Source organism: Propithecus coquereli, unplaced genomic scaffold, assembly GCF_000956105.1.
Source record: "Propithecus coquereli isolate 6110/MARCELLA unplaced genomic scaffold, Pcoq_1.0 Scaffold116, whole genome shotgun sequence".
NCBI lineage: Eukaryota > Metazoa > Chordata > Mammalia > Primates > Indriidae > Propithecus > Propithecus coquereli.
Window position 1 is genome coordinate 1,008,527 of NW_012135636.1, and position 15,545 is coordinate 1,024,071.

The 15,545-nt window shown below is 33.0% G+C and overlaps 1 protein-coding gene across 4 annotated transcripts in view; it reads right to left on the reverse strand.

The window, feature by feature from the left end:
- RALGAPA1 (Ral GTPase activating protein, alpha subunit 1 (catalytic)) overlaps positions 1-15,545 on the reverse strand; it is a 232,168-nt gene that overhangs the window by 154,041 nt on the left and 62,582 nt on the right. For all 4 annotated transcript variants that reach the window (XM_012658280.1, XM_012658299.1, XM_012658290.1 and 1 more), the window contains exons 10-15: positions 14,344-14,583; positions 12,999-13,196; positions 9,518-9,655; positions 5,620-5,768; positions 2,605-2,734; positions 1,040-1,277 (exon numbers count right to left, since the gene is read on the reverse strand). In XM_012658280.1, the coding sequence (XP_012513734.1) occupies positions 1,040-1,277; positions 2,605-2,734; positions 5,620-5,768; positions 9,518-9,655; positions 12,999-13,196; positions 14,344-14,583 (1,093 nt within the window). The remainder of the gene's footprint in view (positions 1-1,039; positions 1,278-2,604; positions 2,735-5,619; positions 5,769-9,517; positions 9,656-12,998; positions 13,197-14,343; positions 14,584-15,545) is intronic.

The window sequence follows — 15,545 nt, forward strand, 5'->3', positions numbered from 1 at the left end:
AATAAATTATAAAGTAACAAGATAAATTGTGTATTGTAAAGCTTTTTTGAGCTTCATTTTAGGTAAAAATCATATTCCAAAACTGATGCAGAATTTTAAAATTACACCATCAACAATAATCTACTATAAATTCTCTGCCACCCACTTGCTTTGTAATAGAAATGAAATATTTGGATAGCAAAAAAAGACAGGAAATGAGCTAACCAAAAGGCATCCTGTGGTGATGGGTACTAAATCTCTACCTGCTACTATAGCCACTTGGGAAATAAATAGTCCAGGAAAAAGTAGTTGGAGCACATATTTAATAGCCTGTATACATTACAGGGATGAATAGTACAGGGATTACACATATAAAATGTGACACAGATGTAATCTCTAGCTAGTAACTAATTTTCAAGAACGTAAAATGCTAATAAACCAAGTATTATAAAAATATATGTTAATGATATACTACTGTCCCGCTCCCTTTTAACATTAGACAGATACATATTTCACATCTAGGGAATGTCTACTTTTAGTTAAAACTAAGTAAATGTGTTCAAAAGAATTTTTCAAGTATTTCTTTATTGTATACTTTTTAAATAAAGTAACATGAAATAATCTCAGTTCTAACAAAAATTGCTTATGATAAAAAGGAATGACATTTTACAAATTTCCATTTTAGTTAATTATTAAAAAACATTTAAGATTCTGAATTAATTTAACTTTACTCAGAGATGTACAGAAAAATTTATCTCTTATCAAAAATACTACTGATTTTAGGTTAAGAAAAATTACAGGGTACCTGCATGTTTTATTCTTGGAAATTTTAAACCTCCAGGGTAAATAAAGGAGAGAATAAATAAGAACAAAGATGATCTTCATCCTCACCCCTTTCCCCTTGGCTTGTTCTTCCCTGATTCAATTATTTGAGTAAAATTTTTTCTATATACATACAGAGAATATGAATATAATATATATTATATATAGAATATATATAATATATATAGAATATGAAAATATTTATATGAATATAAATATATCTGTGAATAACTCTTACCTTTCCCTTTGTGCTTTTTTTGCTTCTGTTCACTCAGTTTATCCAATGGTAAATCACTGAGATCCAAACTATATAAATTCCTAGCTAAAACTTTAGTTAATGTCTCCATTGTCAGTGACCACTCAGTGGCCAACTCTTCCCAATAGGTCAACGATGACAATACTGATAATAAGTCATCCCAAAGTTCTCGGGAGATGTACACATTTAGATTTGCTTTGATCCAGGCAACTATAAGTGTCTATAAAGACAAATGATGAGAAATAACAATAAAATGCATTTAGTGTATAACTTCAAAATCAGATATTCAATTTAAAAAATCACCTAAAAACAAGCAGAATTGTAAATCACATAATAGCTTTCTTCATAGATAATACTTGTAAAAGTTATTCATGCAATCATTAGTATCCATTATAAATTTCACTTCAACAAGGGGCAACCCTCAACACTCCAGTGATCCAAACCAAAAAGAAATTTCCCTAAAGTTATACCTATTCTTCATGCTACACTACAGTAACGTTAAATAAAATAAATGCTGTTTTAAAAGAGATGAATTACTGAACCAAAGAACCAAAACCTACATTCTCAAATTAAAGATGGAAATCACTATATAATTTGAAAATTCCTTTTACTATTATAAAAAAAAGGTATATTGTTTATTCAGACTATAAAAGTTATTTCATATAGCAAGATAAAAATTTATCTTTCTGTAGCTCCCACCATTGGGTTAGTTCTAACAATGAGGAAATGTGAAAAGAAAAAAAAAAGGCCAATGAAGTTAAGAGGAGTTTAGATAATACATGTAGCTAGTTTTAAAGGATTATGCACCATCATAGAATTTTAGGTAAATGGCTAATATCTAGAAATTGTAAATAACATTTCAGATAGTCACACAGCCAAGAATTAGATCTCAGACAGCTTTTATCTTTGACATTAAGAAGTATTTTACGTATGTATTTGCATTTAATGTGTCATCTTCAGAAAACTGTTTTTCTGTTTTCAAAGAATCCATAACACACTTGAAGTCAACACTTTGTGTCCTCAGGTTGGAAAACGTAGTATGTAATTCCTGTATAATCAAACTACCACTGATACTTCAAATTAAGAGAGGTTAATAAAGTCTTATGGAACAGCATGATAAGAAAGAATCTTGATTACTCACTACTTTTTCATTACTACAGAACCACATAAAAGACAGTTTTTCCTAACAATCCTGAATATTTGGAAACTCACAAAGCAAACAATCAGGCCATTACCCCTGAAGTCCTCTGCCAGCTTTTTGCAACTGTGTGCCACACAAGACATAAAATTAATATCATCGCTCTGTTAAAACACTTTTTTCACAGACCTGATATTTCCTCTCTTATACTGGGTTGTGAGTTAGTACGTACGGCAAATAGCCTATCTAGATGAGCAACTTTTAATTTAGCTATACAAAAGATCTTTTAATGTAAAATGATCTCAGATTTAAAGCTTTTTTCCCAGGTAACAAGTTCAGGATTCAGTGAATCTTAAAAAAAAAATACATATCTATCCAACTATTTATCTATTTTTTAAATTTTTATTGCCTGGAAAAGTGGTCCTGCAAGTCGACCTGCCAAAGTCATATTTTTTTTCCCCTGGAACTGTAGAAAAGCTTGTGATGGCATCTTCAGTACAGACTCGGTGACTCTGAGCAACACAAGCAGCATCTGTTCCCTTAAAGTAAAAAGATTAATTAATGTTTTCTTATTGTATATGTTTGCTTTTGGTTAATGGTTAACTTTGAAATTAATATTTCTTATAAACAGTAGTATGTTTGGAATTACTAAAATATCAAACATCTCTGAAAGACAATTTCAAATTGTTAGAGTTCTTTAAATATTACAATTTAAAATTCCATTTTATACATCAGTATCACCATTTTAAACCATTTATCAGCCACAATGCCCTCTCATTAAATAAAAATCTATCCAAAAGCTAATGAATTGGGGGTGATAATGTGCAGATTGCACCCATCTCAACCACAAATCTAGTAGCAATCTTAGAGAGTTGTCTGAAGAACACTCACCTATTACAATATAGTTCTACCTTGATGCTTGTCCATCTGATCCATGTTTATGATACGGAGAACCACATATAATACCAGGCTCAATTACAAAAACTACATGATATCTTAACATTAAAAGATCACAAAGAGACTGATAACTAATCAAAGACCATTACTCTATTGCTTCTTTTCATCTTTTTTATTTTGGCCATTTTTTAATCTTTTGTTCTCTTCGTATACTGCATGTCAAGCCAATTCTAATATTATCTTTACCTTGCCTCTTTATCCAAGATGCTTATTATTAAAACTACAAAGCTACTTTTTTGCATCTGATATTTCAAAAACTGATTCAACCGTTTATATATAAAAATTAGGCTAACGGGAATTTCAGTTGGGGGTATAGCCAGGCTAGCAGCCAAGTCCCTATCACAGCCTTCTCCTCTTTGGCTATTTTGCAGCCCCCTTCCAGGTACAGCAATACATGGTACAGTCACTCTGAGAAATGTGAAAGAGGCAGCAAAAGATCCTAAATCTAGATATCATGGTTTTTCTAGGAAGTGAGAGCAGAAACAAATAGAAAACTATCACTCAATTTAAAAATATCCTGAATTTATTAGCAAACAAATGTATGCAGTCATTCACAGAATAAAAACCAAAGGTGTCACATTTGTAACTTTATGCTTCTACCTTAGCTATATGAAAACGAAATGTTAAGTGAAATCAACTACATAGATTTCAAATACATTTTCCAAAAAAATCTTATCTGACTGTGGTCAAACCATAACTCATATATAAGACAACATTTTCACTTTTGTATATTGTATTTGTAATACAATAATTACGATTTTAATTTATAAAGAAAAGATTTATAAATTCAACATAAATATGTGGGTAAGCTCCCAAAACGCTGTTTCTTCAAGGGAACTTAAAAAATTAAGAAAAAACTCTAAAACTGTGTTCCACATAGCAAGTCTCTCACTATAACTTGGCTCCTCAATAATTCAAAGAATATAAAAAGGAAAAAAAAGGACTAGCAAAAGAATGGTGCAATGCAGTATAATTTCTGGCTAACAATAACTTGGCTCTGAAATCAGAAAAACTAGAGTTCAAATCTCTGCTCACCACTCACCAGCTATGTGAACAAGGGCAAGTTACTTATTTGTGCCTAAGAATTAACCCATATAAAATAAGGATATTATACATCATAGGGTGCTACAAGGATTAAGAAAAGGCACGTAAAGTGCTCAGAAAGATACCTGGCACAAAAAAGAGTTCCAAACATGTTAATAATAACTACCTCTACATGTAATTCTATTAATATTGTTAGTAAAGAACTTTTTCAACATAAAGCCATTTTTCCATATGTAACAAAACATAAATTAGGCATATCCTTTCACCAAGTATTCCTATTTTTAAAGAATGAGTCAAAAGAGGAAAATTATATATATACAAGAATATTCATTGTTCTCTCTTCCCCCCAAAACAAAATAACGACATGTCCATCAATAAATGACAGGTTAAGAAAATTACGGTACATACATATGATATAATACTATGTAACTACATGTATGATTTGGTGAGCCAGATGTTCATCAAAGGGCAAACAATGATTACCTTGAGAGAGTAAGTTTCTGAGCAAAGTTTTTCTTTTTTAAACTTTTCTTTGTTAGAATTTTATGATAAACACGTATCATTTTTACAAAAATTGTAGAACTACTTTCTCATCTCTCCCAAGTCCATTTTTCATTCGATTAACAAATATTTACAGAGTATCAACAATAATATAATGTACTGTGCTAAGAAATGTAGGAAATACAAAAATAAGACAACCAGTATAGGGTCTCTTAATTCAGTGAGGTAAACTGACATTTATACAAGTATCTTAGGGACAAGACAATTTTTACAAGAACTATATAGATGTAAAAATATAAAATGAAAAAAGTGAAGAAAAAATTTTATATAAGGCTATGTAGAAAGAAGGAGGTAAAATCTAAAAGATAGTTGTGATGACAATAGGATAAAATGGTAGGAACTAGATATTTCTAAAGAAAAGTTCAGAATGTGCTCACCAAAGAGCAATTTAATAAACCTGAAAAGCAGGATCCTACCCTTCAAGGTGTAAGTTAGACTTAAGACAGGAAAAGTAGCCAGGAGCCTGACTGTACATGGCTCTGAATGCCAGACTAAGGAATGGGGCATTCACACATTCAATCATCTACTTATTCATTTACACATGCATAAATTCATTTATTCATACATGCATGTATGCATGCATTTATTCTTTGGGGGAAAGGGATATAAAGCTATCATATACTCACTTCAGAAGGACAGTCTAAGGGGTTGTGTGGAAGTCTGAACAAAGATGTTTGAGATAAAGTGAAAAGGACAATTGTCACCGTGATTATTACATAAAATATTATTCATTTATTCAATAATAAGAGCCCATATAATATTGTAACAAGCCCTATTCACGGACACTATTCCTCTAAAAATTACTATACTTGTGTATACAATAACAAAAACACTCTATCTACAAAGAATAAAAATTATTTACCAAGTCTTTTTGTCCATTGATACTTGCACAACCATGTACCGATAGATGTTAAGAATGCGTTTACACATATCTGTGTGCTCATCCAGAAGATTTTTTATTTCATTTGCAGGTTCAAGAAGAAAAATGTTTGATGAGTTTATAATAAACACCTAAGACAAAAGAAATTATCAGTAATTTCAATGGCAAATTTCTTATTCAAAGAGAAATGAACTTAGATGTTGATCACTAGATTGCCTATAATCAACTTAAAAGCACTATGGGTTAATTCTAACCCTGCTTCTACCACCAGCTTAATATAAGAAACTTAAACTCATTACACCTATTTTTATATTTATCTAGAACAAATATAAAATTACTAGAAGGGATCCAAAGAAAATAAATAAAGTGCAAAAACAGAATTTCTAAACTGAGCAGCTTTAACATAAAATGAAAAGAACAATGAATAAATACAAATAGTTTAGGATAAATGATGACACCTAAATCCAGAAGAATACTCTGAGTTGTTGAAAACATTTTACCCTCTTTTTCTTATTTTTATGTGTATATATCTGTTGTGGTGACAACAGACTGCATAAACAGATGTCATTATAAATAATACTACTGAGAAGCCATCAATATGTATCTTTAAGTAAATTCATTATAACCAACTCATTAACTGTATGTCATTATAGAGGACAAAGTTAACATAATGGCAACAGCTACACAGGGTATCAAGTACACTTTGGGAGAACAGAACTTGTTTATTGTGAACCCTCAATTCTGATTTAAAGCCCCTTGAAAAACTATACAACAAATTATAGTTGTAAAATTATATAAGAATTTTTTTTTTTTTTTTTTTTGAGACAGGGCCTCGCTCTGTTGGCCGGGATAGAGCACAGTGGCATGACATAGCTCACTACAACCTCACACTCCTGGGCTCAAGCAATCCTCCTGCCTCAGCCTCCCAAGTAGCTGGGACTACAGGTATGTGCCACCAAGCCCGACCAACTTTTCTATTTTTTCTAGAGATGGGGTCTAGCTCTTGCTCAGACTGGTCTCAAACTCCTGACCTCAAGTGATCCTCCTGCCTCGGCTTCCCAAAGTGCTAGGATTACAGGCATGAGCCACCACACCCGGCCAGAGAAAAGAACATTAAGCAAACTTTGAAAATAGTGAAAAAAGCTGATTCTGTAAATCTAGCAACACTGACCAAGAAAAGCAAGAGAGAGGCATAAGCATTAGAAATAAAATAAAGACATCACTATCGGTTCAGCAGATTTTTAATTAACTCAGTGAGTAACTTTATGCCAATAAAATTGAAATTTTAATGACATGGATTATAGAAAAAACATAAATTGCCAACACTGACTCAAGAAGAAATAGAAAAGATGCATATATGAATACTGTGAAAGAAATTGAACTGGTAATCAAGGCCTCCGTAACCCATCCCTGAACAACAGGCCTAGACAGCTCTGCAAAGTTTTGCCATACCTTCATGGAAGATGATTCCTATCTAACATATGCTCTCTCAGAGAGAAAGAAAAAAAAAACCCACCGGATTTATTTTATAAAAACATAATCTCGTTATCAAAAGCAAACAAGGACTATATAAGAAAAGTAAATAAGAGGCCAATATCATTTATGATATGATTCTCATAGAAATTAAAATCTTGAAAAAATGCTAAAGTTCAAATTGAGCAAATGTAATTATTTTATAACCACGTAGTGTTTACTCCAGAAATGTAAGGATGCTTTAACATCAGAAAAATCTAGTAATATACCCTATCAAAAGATTAAAATGGAAAAAAACTATGATTATCACAAAGCATGCAGAAAAGGCATTCAGCACTTACTCATTACCTACTAAAAAAAAAAAGTTTTAGCAAACTAAGAAAAAAGCAAAAATTCATCAATCTGAAAAAGAGCATTTACCAAAAAGTATAACAAATGTATACACAGCAACAGAACTTGAGATGTATTGCCAAAAACTAATATGATGATGACAAGGTGCTCACTATCACTTCATTGTCCTGTGTGGGGGCCAGTAAGCACAAAAGGGAGGGAGGGGGTTAGAGAGTCAATATAAATATAAATGAAAAGAAAAAGACAAAACTGAGCTATGTTGCAATCTGGAAGAAGAACATTCCAGACAAAAGGAAAATCAAGTTCAAAGGACCTAAGGTGAAAGCCTGCCTAGCATGTCTGAGGAACAGCTAGGAGTGTAGAGTGAAATGAGCAGGGGGAGAGCAGTGGGAGATGATGTTGAAAAACAGAAACAGAGAATATGAAGCAGAGCTTCTCACACTACCAGTAGTGACAGAAGAGGTCCTCCTGCACTAGTCTTTTGCTGACTAATCCTATTATTAAATAAATACAAAATGAATTAATAGGAAAAAGGAAATGAGAAAACAAAAAGACATAAAAAATACAAAACTAAACTTTTTACCAGAATCAAGAAATAGTAAATGATTTCATTTCTAAACTTTTACTCTCAATTTTGCAAATATCCTGTGGGCCAGCACTAGTCTGTGGACCATACAGAGAAGCAATGAGAAGCAATGATATAAAGCCTTACAGAACATTATGAAGACTTTTACTTTGATGCTTAATGATAATGGAAAGCCACTGGGGGATTATGAGCAGAGAAATAATATAATCTGACTTACATTCTATGGGCTCCCTCTGTCTACTATGTAAGGAACAGAGCAGGGTGATAGGTGGTTAAGAGCTGAAGCAGAGAGACTAATTAGAACTTTACAGCAATAATAGAGATAAAACATTATGGAGGCTTCGACACAAGAGGTAGTTTAAGTATTGAGTAGTAGTCAGATTCTATATACAGATTCTGTATACATTTTGGTATACAGAAAAATAGAAAAAATTAGCCGGGTGTGATGACGTGTGTCTGTGGTCCCAGCTACTTGGGAGGCTAGGGAAGGAGGATTGCTTGAGCCCAGGACTCTGAGGTTTCAGTGAGCTATGACAATGCCACTGCACTCTAGCCAAGGCAACAGAGCAAGTCCCTGTCTCAGAAAAATAAACAAAAAAACCCCTAAAACCCTGAATGAACTCCTACAAATCAGTAAGAAAAAGACAAACACACAATAGAATAACAGAAAAAAACATGACTAGTCAATTCATATAGTAGAAAAGATGTTCAAATTCTGCACTGATGAAGGAAAACAAAACAGGAAAACAATTTTTAAAAAAAAAAATGAGATAAAGTTTTATATATTTAGGAGTAACAAAAAATTTAAATCTGACAATACAAGTAATAGGGAGGATACGAAGAAATGAGAATTCCCAGACTTAACTAGAGAGAATATAAATTATTGCAACATGTTGGAGAATAATTTGGCAAAAAAAGTAAAGCTAATAATGTACAAATCTTACAAAACTCAGCAATTCCACTTTGGGCATATAACCTAGGGAAATTCTCACAGATGTGCACAAAAACACACGTGTAAGAATGTTCACCATAGCACTGTTTGGAATAGTGAGAAACTGGAAAGAACTTAAAAGACTCCCCATCAAAATGTGAAATAAAGTACAATACCACAAAATGTAAATTAACTATGGCTGTATATTAACAACGAATCTCAAAAAAAAATGTTTAATGCAAAAACTCAGCTGCAGATGGCAGTACACCATGATATGAGTTATAAATTTTAAAACTGTCTAGAATAAGAATACGTAATGTTTATTAATATACATATTATAAAGTGAAAGTTAAGGAAAAAATATGGCATAATAATTGATAAATGTGGGTGGTAAATTTATTATATTTGAAAATTATACTGTAAGTGAAATACTGACCTTAAATATTTGAATTATTAAAAATACTAAACTTACATATCTGAAATTAAATATTTGAAACGTAATGATTTTTTTTTTTTTTAATAGCCATAAAGTGATCCACCTGCAAAACTGCCTGGGTACCAGCTCGTATGTTTTGTTCTGTGGCTTCTTCAGAGGCATTATGCAGAGCATCTTGGTAGGAGCCATTTTTTGCCCAACTGGAATTTCGAACATGATCAGCAATATTAGTCCCATTTTCCTGAAGCAAAATATCAAGTTTTTAATATTTCATTAATAAGAATGCTGCAGCAAATCAGTAAGTTGAAAATACAAATGAAATCATTAGGTCCCACCACTAAACAGGTTTCTTTCTCTCAAAATAAGTATCTGATTACAAAAGCAATATATGTTCACTGTGACAAAAAGATAAAGAAAAACATCATCCATAATGAGATGCCAGAGATTATATCATTTCAGATACACATTTTTCTCTAGATCTAATGTATAAAATTTCCTTCCCATACTGTTACACATTCAAGAATGGGATTATACTATTTACAGCTTTGGAAAAGATGAATTCTGTTCTAAATTAAATGCCAGAATCCAAATAACTTACATGAAATAGAAAATAGCTTATTATTTATCCTACTTAAGAGTAGTAAAATTCTTGGCTGTAGAGTGAAGTCTTCAAGAAACAAAAAGAGTAGTAAAGTTCGCATCATTCTGATAGTTCAAACCACTAAGATTGCAGCTTTCTGCTTGAGTTCTAGCTGTTATAAGTCTTACAGACAAGGGCATTCCCTCAGTGAAAATCAGACAGACATATTTCACTCAGTGTAGTTCTCTTTTTAAAATTTCACTCTAGTTTCTTCCTGCTTTTGGTCACTCACCAGTATCTTCAAAGAGTTGTTTTTTTATATACATACAGAGTTCATAATTGTAATATGCAGGAGATTTAGTCTGATACAAACATCTCTGCCCTTACCAGAAGCAATATCGGAACTCAGCTCTGAGTAGCCAGTACAACGCACCATGGTCTAACCTAGCCTTTCTCTGAGCTCCATACCTTTATAATCAAGTATCTTCTGAAGAGTTCTTCCTGAATGACCCAAAAGCTCCTAAATTCAAGATATTTAAAAATAAGTTTACTAACCACACCCTCCCCATTCCTATCCACCTAACCCCTCCAACCGCCTTAGCCACCAGGACCAAACTTGCACTGCTTAAAATTCCTATCCACGTGTGAATGGCAACTACTCTGATTGCAAAAACTTGGGACACCTCCCCATTCCTTATCTCTCTCAGCCAATTAATCATCAAGGCATATTGGTTTTACCACCAAACAAGCTAATACACCTGTCCTCTCCCTTATATTCCCATTGCAACTGCCACTGTACTGTAACAGGTACTTATCATCGCACTTCTGAACTTTACTAATTCTTCCTAGCTGGTCTTTGTGCCTCCAGACTGACCTCTAATCTATCTTCCACTTTGGGCCTGGTATGATCCCCTGGGCCTGGTATGAAATATGTAACTATTCATGCTGTTCTCCTATTCATAATCCTTGAAAGGCTTTCCAGTGTCTAGAATGTAAATAAAGTTCATTAACATGGCATACAAGTTACTGCACAGAATCTACCCCTTGTCAGTCTCATATTCCCTACCATTCTTTCTCATCTACTCTTAGCTACAGCCAAGTAAGAATATTTTCAAGGTTCCTCACACCTTTGTAGATGCTATTCACACTGTGTGGCACCTTTCCCATTTATCTACCTGATCTTTATATCCTACTACTACTTTCATGAAGCATTCCCTGATTTCCACAAGCAGAGGCAGGTATTCCCCTTTCATAGCAGTAACATTGTTTTATAATACTTACTTTGTATGTTTGTCTTCTGGCTAAACCTTAAGTTCTGTGAAAGCAGAAATAGTATCTTCGATGTTTATACCTCCAATACTGGTTTCAATGTGGGCAACACCATGCTTTAGAGGGCATTTTGAAATTTGTGAGAGAGATTTGTTGTCACAAGAATTGAAAGATAACACATCCCATTTAATGGGATAGGACAGGGAATGCTAAACATTCTGTAAGGCACATGAACATACACATACACAAAACTGTCTTGTATTCTGCACGTTCTTTAAATGTCTCACAGATACTAGAAGAATTTAAAAACCCATTTATAATTATTTGAACCTATAACCTAATTCCATTTTATAACACCAAAATTTTTAAATGATTTCAATATATATTGAATTTATTGGAAATGTAAATCAATGAATGATTATACCTTTTGGTTTTGGTTTATACCATTAGCAAGATTTCTGACACTTTGAAAAATCACATCTTGAATGGCAACGCTGGTTGTAGTATTTGAATAACCAATGGAACAAACCTATACAACACACATACATCATCAACCTATCCACCCTTCCCCCCTTTATTCCTTCCTTCCACTGTTTTTAATTATGTTATGTAGATAGTTTATATTATCTATCATTCTTATTTAAGAATAGTAAATGATGCAGGATAGGCTCAATATACATAGGCATAGCATGACTAAAAATGTTGGGAAAAACAAATTACTTAGACTGCTTACTTTTCCCCTTCTCGGAAGAGGGGTAAGATTGTCTACATACACACACACAAACACATACATTCATTAAATCCCTGTAGAACTGGCCTATTCATTCATACATTACTATCCTGATTAAATTCCATGGGTGAGGTTAGATTAACCACCAAAGTGAATAAACATTACCCAATTTTGGAGCTCCAGTGGCACAATCGGTTAGCACGCGGTACTTATACAACATTACCCAGTTATTCCTATCTGGATTTAGCAAGATATATATCAATCTCAGACAACTTTCTGGTGAAAAGGCAAGTTAGACAAAACAGAAAAATCACTTTCAATAAACACTTGCATTCCTAACTCCATCTCAGCACCTGCTTCTTGAAGAACTTGACCCGTGACAAGGGTTGAACAACCAAAGGATGAAAATTCATATAGGCTTAAGGAATAAATGGAACCAGGGACTCAAATGCCACCTCTACTCTCTCTTCTCTCATCTTTTTCTATCTGTGAGTAAACTCCAGCCTTTTTTATTACAGAACAGCTTATTTTACCAGGTCAGGAAGTTTCACATTCTGTAATCAGCTCTAGTGCAAAAGATTCCAAGGAAGAATTCAGAATATTGTGCTTTGTGCTGGGTAGCCAGTCCTAGAATAAAACAGACACTACTTCCAGGGAAGGGGGAGTTATAGTTTGGTAATCACTCCATGAAGTATATACTGTAACACCCATTTTAACATAGTACCACGGTTTTAAATGTTATACCTTTATAATAGGATCTAATTTTGATCTAGACAATGCCTTAAAGAATAAGTATATAACCTCAATGTTAATTTTTAAAAATTATGATATCACAGGGCTTTGTAATAGGGTACTGAGACAACGACTGTCATATTAACTAAATTGCAAAGTATACTGAAAGATATTTTTACCTTCCCATTTATTAAGTATATTTGTGTTAACATTATTATACTTTTGTGAAACTCTAATCTGTTAAACAAAAATATATCAATCTTATAACTTTACCTCTTCTCTTTTTTCTCCTTCTTCCATTGAAATATCATGGTCTGTGACATTTTCAATACAAGGGAGGTTTGAAGAAGTGATTACAATTTCTTCAGGCTCTTGCATGAACAAAGGCTTTTCCTCTTGCTGGATCCATTCTTGATATACTTTTACCACTTTTCTCATAGCTGCTGCTTCACAAATTGGTAATAAAAATGCCTAGTGAAAAAAAACAGAGAAAATGATACCTTTTCCTTTGCTACAAAACACTAATACAGTAATTCTTCACTTAATGTTATTGATAGGTTCTTGGAAAGTGTAACTTTATGCAAAATGACTTATAATGAAACCAGTTTTACCATAGGCTAATTGATATAAACAAGAGTGAAGTTCCTACCCGATATTTCCGGTCACAAAAACATCACCAAATTTCTAAATAAAGATCAAAACACTTCTAACATTAAACACTGAAATAAATGTGAACTATATATATATTTTTAAAAGATTAATAGAAACAAGTAAGATAATTATTTACGCAAATATTCCAGTTCAGGGTTGTGGATGGCCAGAGCCTACCCTGGCACCACAGGACACAAGGCAGGAACCAACCCAGGACAGGAGGCCATTCTATCTCAGGGCATATTCACACACACACCCCCACACGCACTCAGAATGGGACAATTTAAACACACCAGTTCACCTAACATGCATATCTTTGGAATGTGGGAGGAAAATAAAGTACCCAGATAAAACCAATGCTGACATGGGGAGAATGTGCAAACTCCACAGACAGTGGCCCCAGAGGTCAGGAATCTATTTTGCCCCCACCAACAAGATAACGAAACAGTATCATTCAAAGGCCTGCTATACATACATTCCTATCTTATTATAAAATGTGAAATATAAACAATTTTAAAAGTTAACCAATTCATTGTTGGAAAAAGTCTCTTGTCTCTAAATAATCTGTACACTAAGATAGAAATGTTTGAGGTAGTAAGACAATGACTTGAAGTGGAAATAACAAAGATTTGTTTCAATTATATATCTCAGAATGGTACTATTCTTTATTTCATGAAGTAATTGTGCTCTTACAAAGTTCAATATAAACATAACTTTTCATAAGTCATATTTTTGTAATCTATTAATACATTATTGGAGTTTATTATTATTATATTTTTAGAGCCAGGGTCTCACTACATTTCCCAGGCTGGACTTGAACTCCGAGCCTCAAGCAATCCTCCCACCTCAGTCTCCTAAGTAGCTGGGACTACAGGTGTGTAACACTGCAACCACCTAAAAATCAGTATATTTAATATTAAAGACAAAAGTCTTCATTATAAATTAAAAATACTGAGAGGTATTTTACCTGACGAAATATCTCTGTGACAAAATTTACATTACTTCTTTTAGAAGAAAAAACTCTGCGAACTATTTCAATGTCTGTGAGATGTTCTTCATCAATACTACAGAGACTAGATGAGCTAGGTTCTCGCTCTGTGAGAGTGCTTGTATTGGAATGAGACTGTTCTGGTTCTGTAGTTCTGTCTGCTTTATCAGCATTATCATTTTTGTTTTCTTCTCTGGATACCAAACTAGCAGCTGCCCTCTAAAATAAAAAAAGGGGAAGAATATCATAATCATTTAACTTGGTATTTTGTCTCTTAACAGCAAATATTGGCAGAATCCAAAGCATTCCACAAGTAACTTACAGCACTGTTTAAAATCCAGGCATAGAGTTTCATTTAGAATCCATTCTAAAAATAATAAAGTGACAATACAAATAACTCAATATCTAAGTGATGCAGAGATATTCTAAAATGTGTGGTAACTAATCACCGACCAACCTATAATTAGACTTGTTTCTTAGTAAGTTTGCAGTTCAAACAAGTTACTAGTTAAAGCTGAGTGAAAGAATAACATACACAGAGGCAGCTCAGATCTTCAAGAATAAGTACATAATTTACACTGGACTTTTACTTAATTAAGGCTTAATGTTTAAAATCATCTCTATTTTACCTCAGACAAAAATTTACACAGGTAAAAACTTCTTAAACAAACAACAAAAACCAAAGAAAAGGAACAAAATTTATAACAAAAGAAATAAAAATGAAACTAAAAGAAAATATTAGAAAACTCTATTCTGACAAGAGAATTTTCACAAAGACTGAAGATTAAGCCTAACTCTAGGGAAAAAGTCTTAAGGTAAATTACTACCATAATAGAGTAGGAATAGCACTATTCTCTGGTATGATAAATTACTTTCTATTAAGTTATTCAATTTTTGGTAACATTTTTGTCATCCCAGAAAATAAGAGAGTTTAAATAAATGATCTCAAATATGCCTTCCCAAAGAAAAACATCTATGCTCTTAAGTCCATTAAGTTCTAGGATCAGAAAAATAGTTCTGCTTGAGAATTTTTGCATTTAATAATTTTTTTTTAATTCTTTTTTTTTTTTTTTTCAGACAGAGTCTCACTCTACTTCCCTGAGTAGAGTGCCATGGCATCAGCCTAGCCCACAGCAACCTCCAGCTCCTGGGCTCAAGCAATCCTTCTGCCTCAGCCTCCC